The following is a 27,866-nucleotide window of genomic DNA, read 5'->3' as shown; positions in this document are numbered from 1 at the left end:
GGCCACCTTCCCCTTGGCCCCAAGGAGGCTGATCCTGAGAAATTCTGAATAAAAAATAAAACACAAGTTTTCTTTGTGGGTGCGGGCCACTTCCCTGGCCTGGAGGGGCCCATGTTCACTCATGTGGAGACTGGTTTACCTCACCTCAGTGGCCGTACCGACCCCCACCGATGCATCGGGTTCCAACTCTGCCAAAGGAACAGGAGCTCCTGGCGTAGGAGTCCCTGCTCCTAGCTCCTTGCTGCCATTTGCCTTGTAAGGCACAGCTTGCAGTTCTGCCCCTAACGAGGCAAAGGCGACTCCTCAAAATGGCGGAGATCCAGCGCGACCGGGTCTCCGCTGTTTTCTGAGAGGTCCCGCCAGAGGAATTTTAGCACTAAGTTGTCCAAAGTGGAAAAGTGTTCCTTTCAGCACTACTCACTAACCTCGGGTTCGATGCAAACAAAGAGGGAGTAAGGAACAGCAGCCTCTCTACCTCTCTCTCCTTTTAAGATGCTCCTTAAAACTGACCTCTTTGACCAAATTTTTGGTCGCTTGTCCTAATATCTGCTTGTTTGGCTCGGTGTCAAATTTAGTCTGATAAAGCTCCTGTGAAGCACCTTAGGACGTTTTACTAGGTTGAAGGTGCTATATAAATGCAACTTGTTGTTGGAAGAGTAAAACAAATAAGATATGAGCTACTGCCATCATTAGTGGTTTTTGGGTGAGTGATGCTGCCTTAATTATGGGCTGCCAAACAGGTTGATAGGTTGCCAAAAATCCTTGGTATACCTCGGGAACCGAGTTAGTTTGTCTGCCAAGATAATATATTTTTTTAGGAATAGATGCTGCTGATAGGTCCCATGAACATAAAGGCTTGCTTTCTTTAGCATTGTACCAGTATAATACACAATGAATTTTACCCAGCTGTCTTGTCAAATTTAAATTTTCTAGATATTGGTTGAAATCCTTTTTAGCCCATGGTGGACCCTTTTGTGAAATGCCAGAGCAATTAAAAAATGTATATATTGTGCAAGCTTAACTTTTCTAGTGACTTGATATCCAAATCTAAGCTCAGAGCTGGTCTTGTTAAAAAGGAAGCTGGAATTGAGTGGCCTTTTTTTCCTGCATGCTATATTGTAGAGTATTTTATACCTTTCTAATAATAAATTCAAGCTGGAGGCTAAATCCAATCTTAGTGTTTATATTTAGACGGGAGAGCGAAAGATGCTTTGCTTATTGAATAATGAACACGAGAGATCTGTATTTAGCTTTTGGTGTAATTATGTTTGTTTTTGCCATGGTGTAAAACTGATACTGGCGTGTCAAACCTTGGATTAATGCATACCTTGAAGCCATTAGTTAACACGTTATTGTGCTGTGTGTGGCTCCGGTTAAATGAAGCAGCTCAAAACAGCCAGGCTTCTTCACATTCTTGCTTGTCGGTGGAACAGAATCTCCTGCCCGAAATTTAAGGAGGAAGGCTGGTAAAGGGGAATACTTTTTTTATTCCAACTACTGGATACTCTGCATACCTGGTGGGTAGCATGTATTCCCACTGGTCTGGCAACTTTTGATGGAGCCTTGAGCCAGTCTGAAGTCACAGTCCCCAAATGCTTTCAGTGGAGCTGCTCCCAAAGCACGCAGGGCTCCTCCCTGTTAGTGAGGTCACCGGAGTGACCCAGGAGCTGGGAAATGACCTGGAGGCGCTCTGTTGCTGTTCCAAGATTTGACATGTTAAATAACAGCAACTCGATATTTTTACAACAGCTTTGAATAAAAAGTTCTCCCACCCCCAATTTTCCTTTTCGTAGCCGTAACGTTTTCAGTGACTAACAAGTTTTTTTAAAAAAAATGAATCAAAAGCCATTTGCTTGTGAAGTTTGTTTGTTTCTTATGGGTACTCTTACTGTTTCTCCAATTAGATTAGCTACCTAGATGCTATACTTGACAGGTCACAGTGGTGTGCTGAACTGCTCTATTCACCACCTTTCACTTCCATACACAGTAGTCCTGGTAACAGCAGAGGATTTGTGGTCTGAATTTTGATGGAATATTGAGATGAAATTTTATAGACTTCAAGTCTTGCAGATATTATTTCACTTTGATTTTACTTTGATTCGCATGCAGTTTGATTTCTGACCTAAAGATTAGATACCTCATTTAGTGGACATTTGACTAGAGTGTGCGACATTCCTCAGGCTTTAGTAGTCTTCGGGGGAAAGAACAGGTCTGAGGGGGTCAGTGTGGCAGTCTCCTTCATGCTTGCTCGCTGAGATCATACACCTTCTGCAGAACAGGTGCCAGCAGCCTGGTAAAACCATTAGTATCGTAAGATAAATTACATGATATTAGAACAGTAATTGGATGCAGAGCTGGCCTCTAGTGATACAGAGTGAAGAGTCAAGGGGTGATGTGGATTTAACTGGTGTAGTAAAAATTAATCGCATGCATGTGTGTGCGTGTGTATGCATGCGTGTGCCAGTGTGTGTGTGTGTGTGTGTGTGTAGAATTTCCACATTCACACCTCCCACTTACAATTACCAGGACTGCAGTTACAATACAGTAAATATATATACGCTAATATATTGCTAGCACTGATATAACATAAATACAAGTTATGCAATCCTTACTAAAAGAAAGCCATTCTACAGGTTTTGTATGGCTCCCTAGGGACTGTTCATATTGTCTTCTGTCCCATCACCATACAAAAGGTATTGTTTCGTTTCCTCCCCTTCTCTCAAATGGGCACTGTAGATAGATGAAAAATCATTTTTATATGTCTAAACTCGCACATGAAGAATGATCACACGTGAGACAAGGTACTGGCAGGCTGCTGACACCTAGCAAGAGTAATACCACCAGGGGAGGAGGGGAAAAAACTGGCAAAAAATTCAAAGTATTATATTTTATAGTATTTCCCAGAACATCCTTTTTGAGAGAAGTCAGATTTGTGTGCCATAAAAAGTTAGAACATGTAATTATATCCTGATCATGCAGTCATTAGCAGCCAGAATTTCAAATTTACTTCATACAAAACAGGAAACTTGTTTCCATCAGGTTTACATTTCTTGGGTTGTTGATGCTTAAGGCCATACAACAGGCTATACTCGGATTACTGTGTACAGCAGTTCATCGCTCAGTAAAATATTTATTGCCCTCGCTCACTAACTCAGGTGCTGAAATCACTCAAATGTACAGTAAATATTAGTTTCAGTAGTTTTCTGCAGGACATCTGAATAACAAAGGTTTGCAGCCTCTTTACAGTTTAGTGTGGGAATATTGAATCATAGAATGTTGGCCTATTGTGCTACTACTGCTAGCTCCCTTGCTAGAGCTTTCTATTGTAATCCTATATCTCTGCTCTTTCTCATATCCATTAATAACTTTATTCTTCATGTGTTTATCTAATTCACCCTTAAATTGATTCAGTTTCAATAGCCATTTGTAAACTATTCCATATCCTAATAGATCTTTGCTTTTAGTATAAATCAAGAGTGTATGTCCCGTTTCGTGTTCACTCGCCTATTGATACCTGAATCCTGAACAATTTAAAGCCTCTTTACAAAGAAAATTTCCTACCAAAAATGGGGAGAGGGTGCAAGGATTTCTTGTTCAGCTGTAAGCAATGGTTAGGAGTTTCTTAGCTCATCAGTAACAATCTGCAGACCCTGCTTGTACAACAGCTATGATAAATTAGGATGTGGAATTGTAGCAGGACTGAATGTATTTAGGTCATCCCTTTAGGCAAACTCTTGACTGTTCCAATCTTCTGCTGGTAATCAGTGCAAATGTTTATGCACTGCCGACAGAAAGCTCCCTGGCATTTTGCAATATCCTGGAAGCCTGCTTTTAACAGCACCAAAAATCTACAAAGGAAGTAAATGTAACAATAGGGTGGAACCATCATCTTTTTGCATCTCCCAGGTTAACCAGATGTTATTATTGAGCATATGGCGAACATTATTTTCCCTAGAGTTCCAGCCAATGGGTCACTAGGGTTGCCAGCCCTCCCGGATTGTCCTGGAGTCTCCAGGAATTAAAGATTAACCTCTCGAGAGGGTAATGAAGAGTCTGTTCGCTTTCATTTGGTGTGGGAAGGCGTTTCACAGCGAGGATGGACAAGTCGAGCGACCGATGGCAATGCAGTTGGACGTGTGGTCATGTGATGACACCTCCTGGAATACATCCAACCATAGTTGGTAACCCTAGTGGTCACCAGTCTCCACACTCAGTTCCCAATTCCAGCCATGCTGTCTTGGGGAGGCCAGGCATTTTGACTTTGGGAGAGGGAAAAGCAAATTTGGATGGATTGCCACTTGGGAACTTAGTCGTGCAAATCCCAGTAGTACAGCATTGACAAAGTCCAGGGAGCAGTTCACCTCTCTGCCTCTCAGCTGCAGTTTGGTGTCTGTTGGTGGAAGACCCAGGGAGGAAACGAGGGAAAATTTCCTTGTACTGCTATTATATCTTATGAAATAGTTGCACCTAAAGAAATGTAATAATGGAATTTAACTTATCCACACACAATAAACACTGGTTTACGGTGACTAAGCCAAATTTGTTCACAGCTCCACCAGTGTTTTGGAGATCACGTTCCCTTTATGCAAATAGTTGGCCTTGATTTTCCAACCACTCAACAGTAACTGTATTTCTGTTGTGTAGATCTTCTGTACCATCAGTTAGATGGAAAACAGGGCCTTTGTTTATTATGTGCCTGGATATCCATTCAAAGGAAAGGTGCCTGATATTCCCCCTGCTGTGCGAGTCCAGTCTGACTGACTAAGAATCATAGAAAGGTTACAGCACGGAAGGAGGCTATTCGACCTATCGAGTCCGCGCCGGCTCTCTGCAAGAGCAATCCAGCTAGTCACACTCCCCCGCCCTATTCCTGTAGCCCAGCAGTTTTTTTCCTTTCACGTACTTATCCAGTTCCCTTTTGAAGGCCATGATTGAATCTGCCTCCACCAGCCCCTCGGGCAGTGCATTCCAAATCCTAACCGCTCGCTGTGTTTTTAAAAAAAGTTTTTCCTCGTGTCACCTTTGGTTCTTTTGCCAATCACCTTAAATCTATGCCCTCTGGCTCTTGACCCTTCTGCCAATGGGAACAGTTTCTCTCTATCTACTTTGTCTAGACCCTTCATGATTTGAATACCTTTATCAAATCTTCTCACAACCTTTTCTGTTTCAAGGAGAACAACCCCAGCTTCTCCAGTCTATCCACGTAACTAAAGTCCCTCATCCCTGGAATCGTTCTAGTAAATCTCTTCTGCACCCTCTCTAAGGCCTTCACATCTTTCCTAAAGTGCGGTGCCCAGAACTGGACACAATACTCCAGTTGTAGCCGAACCAGTGTTTGATAAAGGTTCATCATGACTTCCTTACTTTTGTACTCTATGCCTCTATTTATAAAGCCCAGGATCCCGTATGCTTTTTAACCGCTTTCTCAACCTGCCCTGCCACCTTCAACGATGTGTGTACATATACCCCCAGATCTCTCTGTTCCTTTGCCCCTTTTAGAAGTGTGCCCTTTAGTTTATATTGCCTCTCCTCATTTTTCCTAATGAAATGCATCACCTCACATTTTTCTGCGTTAAATTTCATCTGCCACGTGTCAGCCCATGTCACCAGCCTGTCTGTCACCTTGGAGTCTGTCACTACCCTCCTCACTGTTCACTACCATTCCAAGTTTTGTGTCATCTGCAAATTTTGAAATTGTGCCCTGTACACCCAAGTCCAAGTCATTAATATATATCAAGAAAAGGAGTGGTCCCAGCACCGACCCCTGGGGAACACCACTGTACACCTCCCTCTAATCCGAAAAACAACCATTTACCACTATCCTCTGTTTCCTGTCACTTAGCCAATTTCGTATCCATGCTGCTACTGCCCCTTTTAATCCATGGGCCGCTATCTTGATGACAAATCTACCATGTGACACTTTATCAAATGCCTTTTGAATGTCCATATACACCACATCAACTGCATTGCCCTCATCTACCCTCTCTGTTACCTATCAAAAAACTCATTCAGGTTAGTTAAACACGATTTGCCTTTAACAAGTCCATGCTGGCTTTCTCTAATCAATCTACACTCGTCCACTGACTGTTAATTCTGTCCCTGATTATCGTTTCTAAAAGTTTCCCCACCTCCGAGGTTAAACTGACTGGCCTATAGTTGCTGGGTTTACCTTTACACCCTTTTTTTGAACAAAGGTGTAACATTTGCAATTCTCCAGTCCTTTGGCACCTCCCCTGTATCTAAGGAACTAGTTCCAATCCTGCCTGAATGGTAATGTGCTAACAGTACTTCATTTTTTTGGTCAGCTCATTTGCATCAGTACTCACAGATCCAATGTAGATCCGTGCAAATCTAACAAGCAGATTGGTAGTGGGAACAGAAATTTGCGTGTAAGTGATATATAAAGAATGGGGACAACAAAAGGCATCCCAACCCATTAGTAACCCTTGCCCAGACTGAGGAGCAGCGGATTAAGACGTGACAAAGAAAATTGAAGAGAAAGGAAGGCTTGAGGCCTCAGCAGAACGATTCTGTCACTAGCTGCACTCGCCCTATGGTATATGTTAGCAGTGGATATCCCTTTAGCACAGCCATGCAGCTGCCGAACTCTGAAGACACTTCCCTGCAGCCATTGCAGGTAGTACGACCACTGCCAAAGGAAAATAGGGCTGGTAACATCCTGGCAGGTGCAGCCAATCAAACAGTGCAGGCTAATGATCACCTTGGCATGTCTTCCTTCATGCAACACCATATAGACGAGGCCTTGTTTTAACGTCTCATCTGAAAGACGGCACTTCCGACAGTGCAGCGTTCCCTCGGTATGGGGACTGGAGTGTCAGCCTAGATTATGTGCTCAAGCCTCTGGAGTGGGACTTGAACCCACAACCTTCTGACTCAGAGGCATGAGTGCTACCCACTGAGCCATCAGCTGACACCTTACTGTGAAGGGGGTGTTTCTGAAGAACAATGCAGCACAACAATTAGTCAGGCATGCACACAGATTCATGCCATCAGGCCTGCTGTTGGAATTGGAACCTCTACATGCACTATCTGTCCGCCAAAGCAAAGTCTAGTCACCTCTGTCGGTAGACATGGATGGGCATGGAGCACCTCTCGTGCATCCTGACTGGCCTGGCATCCCTTTGGGTAATTCTGTTCCTCTTCCCAATACCTCACATAGGGGATTCCCATTGGCAAACCCCAGTGGCAATCAGTAAATGTGCTGTGGACAAAAAATAATTAAAACATTTGGCTCAAAGGCTCATAAGAACCACAGGGCTAGGAGGAAAAAATGAAAATGGGTCAGAAATGGCCTCAAAACTCTAAAAATAATCTTTTTAGCTATTTAAATGTAATTACCTCTGCTGCTCAGGGCCTGGCATCCCCTGGCCGTACAGTTACATTGGCGTTGATTTCAGTTGCTGTAGACGCTGTGTTAAAGGCACAAAAGAAATGAAGCTCGTGCCTGTTTCAGGTGGGAGTTTCCTTTGCCTGACCCCTCCCTTAACCCCAGCACACTGGAAATGCAAAAACTGGTGGAGCGTCTAAGAGGATTGGTCTGTTCAGTAGCCACATCCCGTCATGGATGCATTTAGTTCTCTTGAGGGTTCTTATCCACCTTTGTTACAGTACTGAATATAAATAGAATTTGAAACTTGTGAATCTGAACCCACAGGATTATTTCCTTCCCATTTATTATTCAGGAAGTATTCATAGGTGTACCTATCATAACTAAATACAGTACAAGTTCCTATTCAACACAAGTGGCTTTTTATTGTAGTATACACAAAATAGTTGAGGCAGCGTGTGTAAATGTAGCTACAGTGTGTGTAGCAAAACGTAGGTTCGATCCTGGGATCAGGATCCTTGTCTTTGATCTCCGGTTGTCCAATGAGAGAGTTTCCACTAACATTGGACTGTACAATAAACAGCCCACAGTAGTCAATCACAAAGATCAAATAAACCATTAAACACCTCTACAACCAACACTCAAGTGAAGTGAAGGGAATAGGTTAGTAAAAAAAAATGTTTCTGTGAACTGTAGCAAGATTGTCAAATGCTAAAGGAAGTATTATACTCCTCCCCAAACCACTGTAAATGTTGGCATCTCCACAGCAGTAGGGTTGGGCCCAGTGCATAGTCACACCACAGGAAGTCTCAAACACTTGCCAATGGGAAGTAATGAACCAAACTCTGGGGCACCGACACTTGACTGCTCCCTGTTGCTGTGGTTTTCTGTGTCTGAGGCACTGCCCCAGCCATTGGTTCACAAGCTACGCAAGGAATGTAGCCGGAAGTTCGTTGTGTACTGCGGATTCTTCAGTTTCATTTTCCTTGTCTTTATCCTTGATGTGCAATTATGTCGGGATGCTTCAGGCAGATGCTACAAAGCTGAAGTTCCAAGGAAGCAGCCTAGGGGGAAACGAGCTACCAACCTCTGATATTGAACTATATTAAATTGATTTTCTATATTTGCAGCACTAACATTGGTTATTGGGGATCTAAAGGCATGATCAAGGAGAAGAGGTGAGTTGATTTTTGTTTGGCAAGGGTATTAAGGGTTACGGAACCCAGGCAGGTAGATGGAATTAAGATTCGGATCAGTCATGATCTAATTGAATGGTGTAACAGGTTCGAGGTGCTGAATGGCCTCCTCCTGTTCCTATGTTGAGTTAGTATTTAAGTTACAGAAATGCATTTGATATATTAAAAATTCAGTCTTTGGAATATAGGGAGTCTCTGTTGTAGGTTGTTATGAAAGATGCACTTTGCTTTCAAATAATTTGTTGTCTGATGAGCATGACTGTCTTGGTAATTGCTTTTCAGAAGCATCACCTGCATCATTTTGCCAAGATGCAGCATAGTCATCATATAGTATATGTCATTTATATGTCCATTTGTGAATCGGCTCTGCAGGCATAGAGGCCGAGAACCAGAGCAGAAGGTTAAGGGGTTGAAGGCAAAACAAATTGAGGGCATGAACAGCAGCATAAAGGCCAACACAAAACTAGAGGGAAAGACAAATGGAAGAGCGAGAGATCGTGGAAGCCTGTAAGAAACTGAAACAAAGTTTTTAAAAACAAATAATAATGATTGATAAAATACAATATTATAGCCTTTTAAGAAACATAATTAGTAAATCTTCTCTAATAAAGCACTGACACATCAACATACTAGTGCTGGCTTGATGTCAGGTTTATTAGCTTCATTGGGTAGGGACAGGTTGTTGGGGATCGGATTCTTTCCTCAAATTGGTGTAGAGTGTCGGTCTAAACACTTCCTCTGGTGAGCTGTATCTTAGTCCCTTTGCTCCCTCTGCTTTCACTGTTCTCTGTTTCTCACTTCTACTACCCTTTAGTAAACATTGTTCTCTGTTTTTGGGTTCCGTTAATACTTACAACCTGATAGTGGGATGCTGTAAGGAGTATCTATAAATTCAAACAAGCTGTGTTAAACGTGAGTTTTGTTAATAGGACTTGGACTGTGTTTTAAAAATAAAGTCAAGTGCAACACAACATATAACATCGTTTTTAAAAAAAAAACTCTCAACCAATCTTGGTGAAATCAGTTACTATACCATATTGTAAACATTTTAGTATATTTTGTTTAAAGTTTTTATTATATATAAAGTTAATTAGGCAGACCTTCAACTGAATATCCTTTTATCACTCCAGCTGTTATAATTTTTGATTTTTTTTCTCTATAGTTTCACAGCAGTTAGTTGACCTTGTTGACTATGATCTGGAAGCTGTACCTCTTCAGAAATATGCCCTTGCAGAATTGTGAGACTCAAAAGATTAATAATTGTCATTAGTTGCAGTAACCTGCTTACAGGATTAACCGTAGTCCTGTGCTGCAATACCACTCTCCTCAGTGGAACATCAAACACAGACCAGAGTGTTTTCCAGCTCAAGCAACAACTGTATATTTATTTTTCAATTAAATGGAAATACAAAGCACAAAAGAAAATAAATACTATTGAATGCAAATATGAAATGGAAATATACGTGAGCTAAGACCGTAAAGGGTTTATTCTTTTTGAGTTACGTCTTTGGGTGGATAATGACACAATCTCTGGATTGGAAAATTTTACCCATCTTGACCTGTCATTCCATTTCAGCATTAGTGTAGATCAGAATTGTATTGTGATGTGTGCAATGGAAGCCTCATGTCACGGAGTCCTCCTGTCCCAGCAAATCCCAGAACTCAGTATGGACTGCTGAACTGAAAACCTTATGGTTTTTAATTTGACAGTCGCAGCTATCCTTCCTAAGAAATCCTTTTGCAGCAAGAGAAAATGAAATGCTTTCTGATCAGCATATGAGGTTACTTTTGGATGCTTGTAGTTTGATTCTTAGGAAACCGTTTTTTACGTTTAATAACATCCAGTGACCCACTGAAGCTGAGATGCATTTTCATCTGCAAAGCAATGGACCATTTACATGTTTGCAGACAACCATGATGGACCCCCACTAGTTCGTTCAGGAAACAGGAAATTTTGCGATTTAAAAACAGTGCCCATCATCTGCACTATACTTTAAACTGACACAAGCAGATCCATACCAGCTAACATGCACACATCATTTGATGTAGTAGTTTAGATCCAGACTGCTGCGATAGTTTCTTTAACAAGAAAGAAACATGTCCTTTTCCCAGGAAAATTATATGCACCGTCCAAAATGAATCATCTAAATGAGATGGAGATGATTCAGTGTCAAGTCAGTAGTTTATCATGATGGTGAAAACACATTGCTCATCCAGTATTATTTCGAGGATGGTTTACTGTATCTGAATTGTTGGTTGACAGAATATTCAATTACAATAGCTAACTGGTTGAAGGAAGCTTACTTGTATCAGAATATAATTGGCATTTTGATAGCACCCTCCCCCTGCCCCCGTCACTGTTGTGCAAAGAGAACGTGTTTAAATAAGAAGACTGAGGACTAACAAAATGTCTCGAAAACCCTGGCTATTTTTTTATGCCTTGCTTCCCTCCCTAGGCAGGATTGCTAACTAGGAATTGAACCTTGTCTGTATGGCTAGTCAAACACATCTAAATCATCTTAAATCTTTAAGGGCATGTATTCTTATCCCCCTCCAAAAAAAATCATGGCAATGTAAGGTTCTTGCTGCAATTGTAAATGACTAACTATTGCGTTAAAGAAAGAAAATCAATTTATATAACACCTTTTCATGTCCCAAATCACTCCACCTACAGCAAATTACTTTTTGACATGCAGTAACTGTGGTGTGTAGGTAAATGCAGCAGCCGTCTTGCACCCAGTGAGCTCCCACAAACAGCAATGCAATGAAGGACCAGTTATTCTATCTTTGGCGGTTACGGTTGAGGGAGAAATGTTGTTTAAGATAGCGAGGGAATTCCATGCTCTTCGAATAGTGCCATGGGATTTTTAACATTCACCTGAGCCATTGGGACAGGCAGAAGGGGCCGGATTTAACATATCATCCGAGAGATGGCATCTCCAAAATGCAGTACTTCCTCAGTACTAGTGTAATTTAAAGGGGCACAGTCTTTTTGAAGAGGTGATTGGCAGACTTTTTATTCTTCTCATTTTCATATTTTGCCTAAATTGATACTCTGCTATTCTCCTTCCCACAGTTGGGTCGATTTTGACTGCCTTTGCCTGGCGTTAACAGGATGGTAATGGCCTCAAGAAGGGGTGGGTAGCCTCATCGCCCCTGTTAACACCAGCGACAACACCGGCTCTATATTGAAAGGGTCCTACTACTGGGTGTGCAAAGTGCCCGCCCATTTCAGGCCATCGCCCCCTTTTTAATTTGGAAACCGGGGTCCTATTTACGTCACAGGACCCAATTTCTATTGTGGGTCGTAATTGGTTAGAAGCGTGCCCAGTGCAGGCTGCGACCAGTTCCACGGATGATGGAATTGAAGAGGCTTTCCTCTGGGTGGCGGCTGCCCTGGGACCCCTACCTTCAGGATGCCTAGTTGGTGTCCCCGCAGCTCGCCTGCCAGATTCAAGTGAGGCCGGGTTTCAAAATCGCGGTGGGCGGGCCTTTTTGCCACCGGAATGGGCGACCGACCAGCGCGTTCCACCGATTGGACGATCAAAAGTCAAACTCGTCCCTCAGTGCCTCTTTGAAGATGCATGTTGCCACATACTCCAAACAGTTAAGCAAAGGAGTTTTCTTCCTATGTTCTCTGATATGTATTCACTGAACTTACAGTCCATGGGAAAAAGTTTGTCCTTGAGATGCAGCTACAATTAGTTTTAGTGCCAGCAGGATGTGAAGCATTTAAGAGCAGCTATCTAAAGTGGAACGATTGCAATTTGTATATCGGAGCTGCATTCAAGTTTTGTGTGTCCATTTGTGTGTGACTGACTTGCCATAAGTTACTTGTTTGTGGGCTCACAGCATATGACTTTTCTACATGTGTGAAAAAAGTGCCAATTTCTTATACAACCTTGACTGGGGCAGTAATGGTATTGCCGTTCCCCTTTGTATGCAAGCGTGACCAAAGTAAGTGACCTCGTTGTGGCTGTCCTGACTTATTGCATCGAACAGAACTGGATGTTGCTCTATTTTTGACATGACTGTTACAGATCAAACTTGCCACTAACCTGTGCCCCAGCGGACCATCCTCAGCATCTCAGTGCCGACACAAAACCTCACACACATTAAGTGACCTTCTGATTTTTACCACGTGGACCTGTTGGATCCCAAAATGGCATGGGATCAAATTATGGCTGTAAGCTTGTGTCATTACAATTATGATTAAGGATTAGATTTAACCATGGTAACCGTGGCAGTTTGCCATTATGTAAGTCGGGATGGTCTTAGCAAGAAGGCTGTAAAATTGACTTTATTTTAAAGCAAACTGCACTATTTGAAGGTACAAAGCATTTTGTTTATATTCAAGAAGCTATCTCTTGAAATGACAAATGACCCAGTGATATTTTACCACACGATCTGTGCAGATTTTGCAGGAAAATCTAGGAGCTCTAGACAATTGATGGATCAGTCATTTTGCAGTGTGTTTTGTGGGGCGGGGGATTGGTTGAGTCTCAATGTGTATGTTGACTTATTATTTGAAAGTTAACATATTCCATTGGCAGTCCACTTGATCTCAATTTTTATACACTTGTTATTGATGAATTTTTATGCAGAAAAGCAAAACAAATCTGGGGTCTGAAAATCAAATGGGGACAGGCAACAATGTAGGAAAAATGCCAAAGTGCACAATGCAAGATATAAAACTGCTAATAGCAGGGTCGTGTTATGGACCTCATTATTTTAATAGGAAATTGCTGTATTTGTAGGGGTTTCTACATAAAGCCAGCTTGATATTTGACACCCTTTTTATGGCCTTTCTAATGTGCAGTACAAAATTGATTACTGCTTTAGCATGTTATGTAATTTCCTCCATTGAGCTATTAAAGCCCTTCCCAATATTGCAGATGAATGTACAATCTTCTGAGGTTTTGCATCAAACACTAAGATTTATTGCAAGTCCTCCAACTTCAAGCACCAGGCATTTAAGAAATGGTGCATGGACCTCCCTAAAGCAATGCACAGTAAACACCTTACCTTACGTGAAAGGAATCTGGCTTCAAGACTGTGCAGTTTTATACAATCTGATGGACTTGGGCTATAGACATCAGCTCAGTGGGAGTCATAAGACTGCAGAATGAAATGCGATGGGGAGGAAGAATCCCACCTACATCAGGAAACAAGCTGAAATATGACAACCCTGTCACTATCCAGAAAATTAACTGATGTTTATGGCTGGCTGCCAGTTTTATTACATGGAGCAAACACCAGAAACACAACAGTTCAAAACTAATTACCTAAATATATTGTATCATAAGAAAAGATCAAAAATTGATTTGGCTGATTTATATTTAATTAAAAAAATGCATCGTTCTCTCCTCACTTTATTTATTTATTTATTTATTTATTTTTTGACCCCACTTTACTTTTTAATTATCTGCCAGTTCTCTGATCTGCAAGCTCCTGTTAGGTGTGTGATAGTGGTCTGGGATGAACTGCTCTACAGATCTTTCACTTCCTTTGTTCGATACCTTCTCCTGATAAAACAAGTCACGATTGGGCTCGAATCCTAATGCTCCATCTATGCTGGAGTATTTATAAGTTGCATCACACAGCAGAATGAGATTTGTGCTCCTTAGCTATTTCTAACACATGTTTTAGGTGGTGAGTAAAATGTTTGATTTTTATCTGTGCGGTTTAATTGCAGAATTTCGTGGTGGAAGCTGATGATCTGGTGCCTATCAGTGAACTGGGTCGAGGAGCGTATGGAGTGGTGGAGAGAGTACGGCACACACCCAGTGGAACCATAATGGCAGTGAAGGTATTGGCCTCGATCCTCTTTGCTGAAGTTAGATATTATAAAGAAAAGTTATGGGCACAATCTTAAAACTCGAGCTAGGCCATTCAGGAGTGAAATCAGGAAGCACTTATTCATTGCAAAGGTTAGTGCAAATCTGGAACACTCTCCAAAAAGCTGTTTGAAATTTTCAAGACTGAGATAGATAGATTTTTGTTAGGCAGGGATACAGAGGGATATGGAGCAAAGGTGGGTAAATGGAGTTGAGGTACAGATTAGCCATGACCTAACTGAATGGCTGTACAGGCTCGAGGAGCTGAATGGTCTACCCCTGTTCTTGTGTTGAGGAAGTAGAGTAGAATTTTTTTATCAACTTGCAACTTCATATCCAATTAGAGGGTGAGAAGGTTGATTCTCAAACAAGCGTACTGAGCTTGAATAAAGGAGACTATGATGGTATGAGAGCGGAATTGATTAAAGTGGACTGGGAAAATAGATTAAAGGGTAAGACGGTACATGAGCAGTGGTGTTCATTTAGGGAGTTATTTTACAACTTTCAAAATAAATATATTCCACTGAGGAAAAAAGGGTGTAAAAGGAATGACAGCCACCCGTGGCTAAGTAAAGAAATCAAGGATAGTATCCGACGAAAAACAAGGACATATAAGGTAGCCAAACTTAGTGGGAGGATAGAAGATTGGGAATTCTTCAAAAGACAGCAAAAAGTAACTAAAGGATTGATTAAGAAAGGGAAGTTAGATTATGAAAAGAAATTAGCAAAAAATATAAAAACAGATAGCAAGAGTTTCTATAGTTATATAAAAAGAAAAAGGGTGGCTAAGGCAAACATAGGTCCCTTAGAGGATGAGACCGGGAAATTAATGGTGGGAAACATGGAGATGGCAAAAATGCTGAACAAATATTTTGTTTCAGTCTTTACAGTAGAGGACACTAAGAATATCCCAACACTGGACAAACAGGGGACTCTCGGGGGGGAGGAGCTAAATACGATTAAAATCACTCAAGAGATGGTACTCAGTAAAATAATGGGACTCAAGGCGGATAAATCCCCTGGACCTGATGGCTTCCATCCTAGGGTCTTGAGGGAAGTGGCAGTAGGGAATGTGGATGCTTTGGTGATAGTTTTCCAAAATTCCCTGGACTCAGGAGAGGTCCCGGCAGATTGGAAAACTGCTAATGTAACACCGTTATTTAAAAAGGGTAGTAGGCAGAAGGCTGGAAATTATAGGCCAGTTAGCTTAACATCTGTGGTGGGTAAAATTTTGGAGTCTATTATTAAGGAGACAGTAACGGAACATTTAGATAAGCATAATTTAATAGGACAAAGTCAGCATGGCTTTATGAAGGGGAAGTCATGTCTGACAAATTTGCTTGAGTTCTTCGAGGATATAACGTATAGGGTGGATAAAGGGGAACCAGTGGACGTAGTGTATTTAGACTTCCAGAAGGCATTCGACAAGGTGCCACATAAAAGATTATTACTTAAGATAAAAAATCACGGGATTGGGGGTAATATTCTGGCATGGGTGGAGGATTGGTTATCGAACAGGAAGCAGAGAGTTGGGATAAATGGTTCATTTTCGGACTGGCAACCAGTAACCAGTGGTGTTCCACAGGGGTCGGTGCTGGGTCCCCAACTCTTTACAATCTATATTAACGATTTGGAGGAGGGGACCGAGTGCAACATATCAAAATTTGCAGATGATACAAAGATGGGAGGGAAAGTAGAGAGTGAGGAGGACATAAAAAACCTGCAAGGGGATATAGACAGGCTGGGTGAGTGGGCGGAGATTTGGCAGATGCAATATAATATTGGAAAATGTGAGGTTATGCACTTTGGCAGGAAAAATCAGAGAGCAAGTTATTTTCTTAATGGCGAGAGACTGGAAAGTACTGCAGTACAAAGGGATCTGGGGGTCCTAGTGCAAGAAAATCAAAAAGTTGGTATGCAGGGGCAGCAGGTGATCAAGAAAGCCAACGGAATGTTGGCTTTTATTGCTAGGGGGATAGAATATAAAAACAAGGAGGTATTGCTGCAGTTATATAAGGTATTGGTGAGACCGCACCTGGAATACTGCATACAGTTTTGGTCTCCATACTTAAGAAAAGACATACTTGCTCTCGAGGCAGTACAAAGAAGGTTCACTCGGTTAATCCCGGGGATGAGGGGGCGGACATATGAGGAGAGGTTGAGTAGATTGGGACTCTACTCATTGGAGTTCAGAAGAATGAGAGGCGATCTTATTGAAACATATAAGATTGTGAAGGGTCTTGATCGGGTGGATGCGGTAAGGATGTTCCCAAAGATGGGTGAAACTAGAACTAGGGGGCATAATCTTAGAATAAGGGGCTGCTCTTTCAAAACTGAGATGAGGAGAAACTTCTTCACTCAGAGGGTGGTAGGTCTGTGGAATTTGCTGCCCCAGGAAGCTGTGGAAGCTACATCATTAGATAAATTTAAAACAGAAATAGACAGTTTCCTAGAAGTAAAGGGAATTAGGGGTTATGGGGAGCGGGCAGGAAATTGGACATGAAGCTGAGTTCGGATCGGTCAATGCCCTGTGGGTGGCGGAGAGGGCCCAGGGGCTATGTGGCCGGGTCCTGCTCCGACTTCTTGTGTTCTTTAGATTTGTGGTTGGGATCAGATCAGCCATGATCTTATTGAATGGCGGAGCAGGCTCGAGGGGCCGATTGGCCTACTCCTGCTCCAATTTCTTATGTTCTTATGTTCATACTTTCCTTTCATATGTCCACTTTTTAATTCATGCCCTGTATTTCCCATTTGTATTCTTCCGCTCAGAATCTAAATAGCTTATTCTTCCATCTACGACTTACATCGATTCTCCGCAAGAAATTTTGTCAGAATCTGGGTTTGTTTTGCATATAACAGCTAAAACGCAAATGAAGGCTTTTAATGTATTTTCACGGTCTCTGTGTTCTTGATTTAGCATTTTTAAAATGGATATATGGCACGAGGTAATTAAATAGACTAATCAAAAGCTTAAAATCCCACTGTCAGATTAACTATAGGAGACTCTTGATTCTCAATGGTTGGGGTGCTCCTCCATTATGATGGGTAATTGTGATGCCACTGTATCTCCTTTATTTCATTAAATTGTCTTTCAGATCTAATTTTTTGTATTCTTTTGTTTTTATTTAATTCTGCGTTCCTTTCCCTTTATCAGTCATCATTTGTTACCATTTTAAGTTCTTCTCTTTTTCCTTAACCTTTTTAATCACCATTTCTTACGCCCTCTTCATATTTTGTTTTTGTTTTGTCCAGTTTCCTCTATGTTCTGAGCTCTTTCCTGATATAACAGAAACTCTGAATATATTTTAAGTTGTTCTGGTTTTATATTTGTCTCTGCCAACTTATTTAATAATTCTGGGTGCCATCTAGTGGTATGAAAATAGAATTCCTTGCAATGAGCTCGGAATCTCACAACCAGTAATGCATGATGAGACGCTCAGGATGCAGGATGGGTCCTGAAGGATGGAACAATTATTACTGCTCTTCTGCATTATGTGAGCAACAATATATATTTAAAAACCAATGAATGCATTTCAATTAGCATTGAGCAGATTTCATTAGAAGTGCCCCCTCAGTCTGCAGAATGTTGCACTATTCCGAAACCCACAGTTCTTTCACTTAGCTAATGTGTAATATTTTAGTTATCAGACGCACTGCAGTTCAGGTATTGTCATGAAGCATATTTAATTATACCACACAAAAATATAATGAGCTGCTCAGAGGGGAGATGATCTGGAATGCACTGCCTGAAAGGGTGGTGGATATATACTTGAATAGGAAAAATTTGCAGGACTATGGGGAAAGAGCAGGGGGAGTGGGACCAATTAGGTAGCTCTTTCAAAGAGCTGACACAGGTACGATGGGCTGAATGGCCTCCTTCTGTAACTGTAAGATTCAATGATATTGATTCAGCGCCACATTGGAGTTCCTTTTTTTCTGCAAATGCTGTTGAGTTCAGCGTCATTTGCAATGTTTGTGACTCCACATTTGTTGAACGGTAGTAAATAACACTCAGCACAGAAACTGTCGCCTTTTGTATTGTGTGACTGAATCTTTACTTTTGAGGTAATACAGAGCACATTGTTCAAAAATCATCACTGAGAAAGGAGAATTCCTATTTTACTGGTCTTTTTAAAAAAAAATACAGCTAGGAAAAAAGGGAGGTATGTGGTAATGTGTCTGCCCACAGACTTTCTAGCAGAGAGTCACGGGTGATTGATGGAAACCTCCCAATTGATTTTTTTTTTCCCTTCTCCTTTCCTTACCCTAGAGGCACTAAGCCAAATTGCAGCACCCTGACCACCGCTGGATTGTCTAAGATCCACTACATTCAGCACAAGCCAAGGATTGCAAACACAAACAAAAAATTAAATTGTGGGAGTGGTGTAGCTTTAAGTCAAATTGACAGAAATTTCATCACCTCATCATCTCCGCAAGGTGGCCAAGCAGGGAGATAGTGTGCTAATTCAATGCAATCGTTGCGTTTCTAATTCCCATAAATCAGCTAACATTGTTGCAATAAATGTAGACTGCATAAATAATTAATTCTCCTCTTTTTCTGTTCTCCAGTTTATTAAGCAAACACACAACTCTGTTCCGTGCATTTGCTGGCAAAAGCAGCTGGGTTTGCTCCGTCTCATTGCTCTCCAGTTAACTTGTGTTCCCTGTCTCCTGTTGTACTGTGTTTGCTTGGTACCGGACAAGCTTTTCAGCTCCCAGAGTATGATTAATTGTTTTTAATAATTGCTAGGAACATTCAGTTACAAGAATAACGGGTTGTCACGGCCCTCTTTAGTTTCTTGCCAGGATTGGGCTGCCACCACTCCCATCCTTTACTGTTTTGAGGGCACTGCAGAGTTCATACGGAAAAAAATAAATATTTGACTCAAATATTTGAGGAAGGATCCCCTTTTGTTGGCCCAACTAGGCAAAGTGCATGAAGCCATCCCAGATATTTGGTGTTTTATTATCTCATTGAGTCATTATGTTGAACTGGTTTCAGATGGTATTTATATGCTTTGTCCATTCTTGTACTAAAAGATCACCATAGAAAATTAGCCTTCACCCTGGCGTGCAAAAAAGTACCTACCTCCTATACCTCTGAATCTTGATAGCCCTTGATAGGGAGGGCGAGTTAACCCTGATTTATGATTTCTCTCATCGACATTTCAGGGATAATCTCAGCATTTTGGTCTCCAAACTCACAATGGTGTCGTCTCCCCACCAGTGTGTTTTGAATATGGTAAGCCCACTGACTTGGTCTTCTAGTGAGTTGGCAGTAAGCTGAGCTTTTTTGCTGATTCTTTGTTTCTAAACACTGTCGCAAGAAGCTTCTTTTACAGGCACCAAAGGAACACTGTGACCTGGGCAACTCTGGCCCTTCTGTTCTAGAGGTTCTTTGAAGTCAGCCTTCATGGTTTGTTGTGTTTCTCTGCACTTTGGAAAATACTCAAAACTGGCAAATGCTATTCGAAGTCAGCTCAATTGGATGTAGGAACAGGAATAGGTCATTTAGCCCCTCAAGTTTGTTCTGCCATTCAGTGAGATCATGGCTGATCTGTGACCTAACTCCATATACCCACTTTGGTTCCATATCCCTTAATACCTACGGTTAACAAAAATCTATCAATCTCTGATTTAAAATTAACAATTGATCCAGCATCAACTGCCATTTGCAGAAGTGTTTAACTAACCTGATAGAGTGTTTTGATGAGGTAACAGAGAGGGTAGATGAGGGCAATGCAGTTGATGGACTTTCAAAAGGCGTTTGATAAAGTGCCGCCTGGTAGGCTTGACATCAAGATTGCGGCCCATAGAATAAAGGGGGCAGTAACAACACGGATACACAATTGGCTAAATGACAGGAAACAGAGTAGTGGTAAACAGTTGTTTTTCGGACTAGAGGGAGGTTTACAGTGGTGTTCCCCAGGGGTCGGAGCTGGGACCACTGCTTTTCTTGATATATATTGATGACTTGGACTTGGGTGTACAGGGCACAATTTCAAAATTTGCAGATGACACAAAACTTGGAAGGTTAATAAACAGTGAGGTGGATAGTGATCGACTTCAAGACGACATAGACAGGCTGGTGGTACGGGCAGACACATGGCAGATGAAATTTAACGTAGAAAAATGTGAAGTGATACATTTTGGTAGGAAAAACGAGGAGAGGCAATATAAACTAGAGGGCACAACCCCTAAAAGGGGTACAGGAACAGAGAGATCTGGGGTATATGTGCACAAATTGTTGAAGGTGGCAGGGTAGATTAAGAAAAAAGCATACGGGATCCAGGGCTTTATAAATAGAGGCATAGAGTACAAAAGTATGGAAGTCATGATGAACCTTTATGAAACACTGGTTCGGCCACAACTAGAGTATTGTGTCCAGTTCTGGGCACCGCACTTCAGGAAAGATGTGAAGGCCTCAGAGAGGGTGCAGAAGAGACTTACTAGAATGATTCCGGGATGAGGGACTTTAGTTATGTGGACAGACTGGAGAATCTGGGGTTGTTCTCCTTGGAACAGAGAAGGTTGCGAGGAGATTTGATAGAGTTATTCAAAATGGTGAAGGATCTAGACAGAGTAGATAGAGAGAAACTGTTCCCATTGGCGGAAGGGTCAAGAATCAGAGGACATAGATTTAAGGTGATTGGCAAAAGAACCAAAGGTGACATGAGGAAAGACTTTTTTACATGGCGAGTGGTTAGGATCTGGAATGCATTGCCCGAGGGGGTGGTGGGGGTAGATTCAATCATGGCCTTCAAAAGGGAACTGGATAAGTACTTGAAAGGAAATAATTTGCAGGGCTACAGGGAAAGGGTGGGGGAGTGGGACTAGCTGAATTGCTCTTGCCAAGAGCTGGCGTGGACTCGATGGGCCGAATGGCCTCCTTCCGTGCTGTAACCTTTCTATGATTCTATAAGAGTGTTCCAAACTTCTACCACCCTTTGCGTGTAGAAGTGTTTCCCAACTTCACTCCTGAAAGTCCTGGCTCTTTTTTTAGGCCCTAGTCCTAGACTCCCCAACCAGCAGAAAAAGTTTCTCTCTATCTACCCTATCAGTTCCCCTTAATATCTTGAAAACTTCAATCAAATCACCCCTTAATCTTCTAAGTTCCAGGGAATACAACCTTAGTTTGTGTAATCTCTCCTAATTTAACCCTTGGAGGCCAGGTATCATTCTAGTAAATCTACGCTGCACTCCCTCCAAGAGCCAAACATGAGCCTGTCTATTGAGCAACAGTGCTTTGGCGCTAAATCTGACCGCCGTGTCAAGGCCTCAAAGCCTGCTTGAATCTGTAATTGGCCATTTGCAGGCTACAGACCTCTAGTAGATGTTTCAGATGCCCTAGTCATGTCATATAATTTGACCATTTATTGATACACACAGTTTGCCCATTTATACTTTGAGTGCTTTTCTGAGGTGCAACTTGTACCTTGCAGAGTCCAGCTGCATGGATTTGTTGTGGAGGGGAAAGGTTCAGTAGTCCCCCCCCCCCCCAACTGTGTGATTTGCCTACTTTGATTTTCAACTAGAAATACAATGGGGGATAAAAAAGAAAGTCTTGCATTTATATAGCACCTTTCACGACTTCAGGACGTCCCAAAGCACTTTCCAGCCAATGAAGTGCTTTGGAAGTGTAGTCACTGTTGTGCGATGGTCACACCCACGATTTCCAGCTGGGCGTCACTGGAGAGCAATCAGGAGCAGAATTTGTAGCAAATTTTTCTCTTCCCCAGCCCAGCAGTGTTGTGGCCAGTTGTGCTCTTACTGCTACCTAGGCTGAGACCAAGTAACCCAGTGCAGATTAAGTCACTCACCAGCTGACACATTTGTCCACTAAAGCCATTGGGGGATCTATGGAATAAAGCTGTTCTAATGTGCACGTTTTGCTTTTTGTTTTTCAGAGAATCCGGGCAACCGTGAACAGCCAGGAACAGAAGCGATTGCTAATGGACCTTGATATCTCAATGAGAACTGTGGACTGTTTCTACACAGTCACATTCTATGGAGCTCTGTTTCGAGAGGTAATGAGAAATATTTAATGGAGATTTTGCTGGAGGGGAAAGGGTAAAAAAAATGCAACCTTTCAGCTTGAAAATGGAGGTTGAGAATCTTGTTATAGATCAACGAAAGCATCATTACTCTCCCTTCACCTTTTAAGAGAAGGAAAAATTGCTCTAAATGAGCTTACTTTGACTTTTGTGATTGATGTCTACTCTGACATGGCAGTGAAGGGCAATTGTTTAAATCAAAATAATTTTTTACTTCATATTTTGTAATGGATGCATCAGGCGATCTGATATTTCATAGCTGATATCGTCTCAGTACTCACATACCCCACATTGCTCATGGTGCTTTGGTGAACGTTCTCAAAACTCTAGTGCCGTTGCAATTCTTTTTTTGTCATTAATGTGCAAAACCATCTTTAGCACAAAGCGCAATCTACTCCAGTACTAATATGTTTGCCAATCAGTACAATTTTTCCCTGAGGGGATTTTGATTCTCAAAAGTTGAATCCAGCTAGTCTTGGGTTTAAATAATCTGTTTTTAGGTGTTAGTTGAGGGATAAATGTTGGTCAAGACACTGGGAGAACCCCCCAGCTCATCTTCAAATAGTGCCATGGGATCTTTAATGTCCACCTGAGAGAGCAGATGGGGCCTTGGTTTAACGTTTCATCCGAAAGATGGCATCTCTGACAGTGCAGCACTCCTTCAGTAGTGCACTGGGAGTGTCAGTCTAGATTTTGTGCTCAAGTCTCTGGAGTGGGATATATAACTGGTTATATAAATGTTAAATAAGTTAAAGACATTGGCATCTTGTAGACTTTAATTAGACGGTAATTCCTTCCATACTGTCAAAGGAAGCAGAAACTCAGATCAGCTTTTTAAATACTTCTTTTCCTCACTCAATGTCTCCACCACGAGATCAAGCTGGACTCTTAGGCCAAGGCTTGCCATGGGATCCGAGAATAACAAAAGCCTTGCCCTACCAGTAGGTAATCAGAATCCTTTGAAACACAATGGTAGTTTATTCAACGTAGTGGAAAAAGCACGATGGAAATGTTAAGATGTTTGCGTTGGTCTTAGTGTTTGTGTAATTTTGTTTATCTTTTTGTTTTCTAATTTCAGGGTGATGTGTGGATATGTATGGAACTAATGGACACCTCACTGGACAAATTTTACAAAAAAGTGATCGAGAAAGGGAAAGGAATCCCTGAGGATATTTTGGGAAAAATAGCTGTGTCTGTAAGTTTGATGCTCTGATGGATACTGATTTCACTGTCCAATTAACTATTGCATCTAGAGGCCCATATTGGTGCCATGGTGGATCTTCAGTAGGCCTAGATGAGGCTGTTTACCAACTTGTCCAATGCATTTTTATCCAATGACAAACTCAACTATTTAAAAAAAAAGTTACAATTGTACCCTGTTTAAATAAATACGCTTGTGGATTCTTCACATGCAAATCATTAAATGCCTTTGGTTTGCATGGCTCCCTTTGCCACCTGAGTTCCACAGTGGATATAGTTCGATATATGCTGAGCAGTTCTGCTTTTTCTTGCATCTCCTAAGGCTGCTTTTTGGCAATGAATTTTGTGTTGATCAAGGTGCTCGGGAATGGAACATCCAGTTCTACTCCAACATTGTTTTTTTCAAGGTCAACCAGGTGTCTAAAAACAATGGAGACCTATTGGCATGTTTAACAGTCTCCGACCCAAGCTATTGAGAATTTTTTAATGTACAATTTCTATTTTCCTAATGCAACATAATTACGGATGAGGAAGGGACTCTTTAATCTAATTTTGGACCTATATTCCCAAAGCTGTCCACCACTGGGGTTTTCCTCATCTCACGTCTGGGTCTGTTGTCGACTAATTGATAGAGATTGATTGCTATGATTAGACACAACTCCATTATCATTGTATCATGTGACTACCAGGATGGAAGTACTCGAACTAGATAGACCTTGGTCTTTCTTTGTCTAGTGATTCCTATGTCCCTAATTTCTGTTTAACTCTTGAGGCACGATTTCAAAATGCCGGCGGGATGGCAGCAGGGGGGGGGTCAATGGACACGCGGGTAACGCGAAAAGAAAATCTTACCGTTCCTCTCGTGATAGAGACTTAATTGATGTCCCTTAACGTTGTTTCCGGGTTTGTCGTGCAAAAGCTGCGCAGCGGGCAGACTGCGCACCCGCATGACCTGCTGTCAGCTGGAGTGTCTGGATTTAAAGGGCCATTGTACCAACGGCTTTTGCTGGAGTAAGGAGCAAGCGTGCAAATGGAGCAGCAGAGGGGCAAGCTAGCTGCAAGATTCAATGATGCCTCACTTGAGGTGCTGTTGGCCGGGGTGAGGAGGAGGAGGGAACTATTTTACTCGGCCGACAGGAGGAAGTGCCCTGCCTATGTCACCAAGAAGGCCTGGCTCAAGGTGGCAGAGGAGGTCACCAGCAGCAGCAACATCTGCCGCACTTGGGTCCATTGCAGGATGCTAACTAGGTCAGCAAAAGTGAGTACACTTACTTATTCTCCTGCATTCCGTGTTGCACATCACCCATCACCCCCCAACCCCCCCCCCCCACCACATCATTCTGCACTGCCAAGACTACTCCATCACATCACTCCGCACACCCACTTAAGGCTCATCGTCAACTTACCTGCACTTCCTCACCTCCCCATTTGTGACCCCCCCCACTACCACTCACCCCAATCCTGATCCAATGTGATGTCTCTGTCTCATACTCACCCTCTGATGCAATGTTTTCATGGTCAGCCTCACCCAAAGCAATGCATTCATCGGCTGACCACTTCACCCTCCCTCACTCTTTCCTTGTAGGGGAAGAGAGCGCAAAATGCATGCGAGAGGGCGAGGACTGGAGGGGGACCACAACAAATAGTGGTCCCCTCAGAGGCGGAGGAGGAGGCCCGACAGATCAACCACACCCTCGAGTGCCTGTCTGTCGGGGATGCCTAGACTGGCACCCCACAAACGTCTGGTGACACAACTTTAACATTCATCACACACAACATGAATTGATGTTAACAATGCTTGGCATATTGAACACCTCAGTATGCTCATTGCAACATGACACGTCTGCGTTGATGCTTAATATTGCCTTCTGTTCTATTCCAGGCCCTTCAGCGACCGAAGTGACGGGAGAGGGCGATTCCTCAGAGGAGCTCCCGGCCTCTGAGGGCGCACCATCACATCTTAGCGAGCCATCCACCAGCGCAGATACTCACACTTCGTTGGGTCCTAGTAGTCAGTTAGTTGGGTTGGTACCTGGTGAGTCACCACACACACGTGAGCACAAGAAGACACTGGTGGCAGGGGCAGCTGTGGAGTGTCTGCGTCGGTGGGCGCACTCCTCTCCAGGCTCTACACAGCTGGGCGCAGATGCTGAACCCCGGGGGCCATCCTTTAAAAGGAGAATGATCGAGGAACAGCAGCACATTTGTGAGGTACTGGAACAGGAGCCACGTGCACTCTGCACAATAGCGGTGAGGATGGAGGAGTCCAACTCCTGCATTAGTGGAATGGTGGCACAGATACGGGAGGGAATGTCTGGGATAGTGTCTCAGGTAAGTGCGGGAATGTCTGCAATGGAGAGAAGGCTAGCCTCCGTTGAGTTTCAAGCACGCCTCACAAATGAGTCCATTCAGGCCCTGACAATGGCCATACAGACTCAGGGTGAACAACATTCGTCTCACAAGACAGAAACTTTTAAACTGGGCTTCCAAGGCATCACACATGTCCTCTAAGCTGTTGTCCAGCAGGGTGGTAGGGTGATGTGGGCCTGGCCCAGAAGAGGGACAATGGCGAAAGGGGACATGGAAGTGGGGACACCACTAAAAGCATCTCACCCGTTGTCCCCCCTTAACCAGTAACTGCAATGCTGCCTGCTCTGCAGGTGGCAGAGTCTGCCCCTGCACAGGTACAGGTGGAGCAGCCTTTGGCGGGGCCCTCAAGGGTTCCAAAACCCAGAGGGCGTAGGCCAAAAGCATCTCAACAGTAGGGCATGAACATGAGCAACCTGCCGCTATCTCTGCTACAGCCACAGGGGATGCACCACGTAGAAATTGTAGGAAGCGAAAGGCTAAAGTTTTGTGATCACAGAGGGTATGCACAAGGGTGTCTGACAGACTGTCATGTTTTTCATTTATATTTGTTTTTTATTAAATTCACATTAAATGTTATCATTCTCATCACTACTGCCACATCTTGCCCATTCTTGACTGCCTTTTGTGATAGCGCCCTTTCATGTGCTTCATCATGAACGGTGAGACTTGATGCCATCCAGTGGGTGTAGGTGTAGGTGTAGTTGTAGGACTGTTTTGTGCGGGGCGGGGGGATCCCGCTGGTGTCGGTGCTGCTCTTTCCAAGACTGGACTATCCTCACTTTGCAGAATCGTTATGAGAATCGTTCAAATATTAGTGACTCCCTGGCCTCTCCAGCAGCCAGGTGAGCTGCTGCTCTGCCGATGGGTTCCTCCTCCTCCTCCTCAATGTTGATTGCAGATGTGGATGCTGGATGAGGGTATGGGGCCTCATCAACCGGTATCACCCTCTGTTGCGCCATGTTGTGCAGGACACAACAGACGACTATAATCCGACCCATTCTCGCTGGTGCGTATTGAAGTGCTCCCGCAGACTGAACCAGGCACCAAATCGCATCTTCAGCAGTCCTATTGCATGTTCAATTACAGACCTGGTGGTGATGTGACTGTCGTCGTATCGACGCTGTGCCTCGCTGATGGGGTTTCTCACTGGTGTCCTGAGCCACGTGTGCAGGGGGTATCCCTTGTCTCTGAGGAGCCATCCCTTAAGGCTGTTTGGTGTGTGGAAGAGGGCTGGGTTGTTGGATTCCCTCAAAATGAATTATTCATGGTAGCTGCCAGGGAATCTGACACACGTGAAGAAATCTTTTCCGGAGGTCACAAACGAGCTCCATGTTGATGGAGTGATAACCCTTTCTGTTGATGAATAGTCCTGGCTCGTGTGGAGGTGCTCTGATTGCTATATGCGTGCAATCAATTGCACCCTGTACCCATGAGTAGCCAGCCACAGAGTGGAAACCCACTGCCCTCTCCGTCTGGTTGAGGTCATCCATGGGGAAGTTGACGTAGTGGGACGCCCTGTGAAACAATCCATTGGTGACCTGTTTTATGCACTTGTGACACCCCGGCGATATCCCCGGTTGCGCCCTGGAATGATCCGGAAGCGAAGAAGTTGAGGGCAGTGGTCACTTTAACTGCCACAGGCAATGCGATGCCACCAGGCCCAGCCCGGAGCAGTTCGGCATGAAGGAGGCTGCGGATGTCTGCGACCACCTGGCGACTCACTCTGATGCTCCATATGCACTGCTCCTCAGAGAAGTCCGGGAAGCTGAGCCTTGGTCTATCAACCCTCTGACGAGGGTCGTGCTCCTGCAACGTCGCTCCCTCTGTTGTTCCCCTCTGTGCTCTTGCGCAGGTCCCTGTG

General features: G+C 43.1%; 1 protein-coding gene across 2 annotated transcripts in view; it reads left to right on the top strand.

Moving 5' to 3' along the window:
* LOC137340472 (dual specificity mitogen-activated protein kinase kinase 3-like) overlaps positions 1–27,866 on the top strand; it is a 102,108-nt gene that overhangs the window by 57,591 nt on the left and 16,651 nt on the right. For both annotated transcript variants that reach the window (XM_068002924.1, XM_068002923.1), the window contains exons 4-6: positions 14,240–14,353; positions 22,289–22,408; positions 23,514–23,630. In XM_068002924.1, the coding sequence (XP_067859025.1) occupies positions 14,240–14,353; positions 22,289–22,408; positions 23,514–23,630 (351 nt within the window). The remainder of the gene's footprint in view (positions 1–14,239; positions 14,354–22,288; positions 22,409–23,513; positions 23,631–27,866) is intronic.

This window comes from Heptranchias perlo, chromosome 22 (assembly GCF_035084215.1).
Source record: "Heptranchias perlo isolate sHepPer1 chromosome 22, sHepPer1.hap1, whole genome shotgun sequence".
NCBI classification, from domain to species: domain Eukaryota; kingdom Metazoa; phylum Chordata; class Chondrichthyes; order Hexanchiformes; family Hexanchidae; genus Heptranchias; species Heptranchias perlo.
The sequence above is the reverse complement of the archived record's forward strand: the minus strand, read 5'-3'. Positions and strand labels throughout refer to the sequence as shown.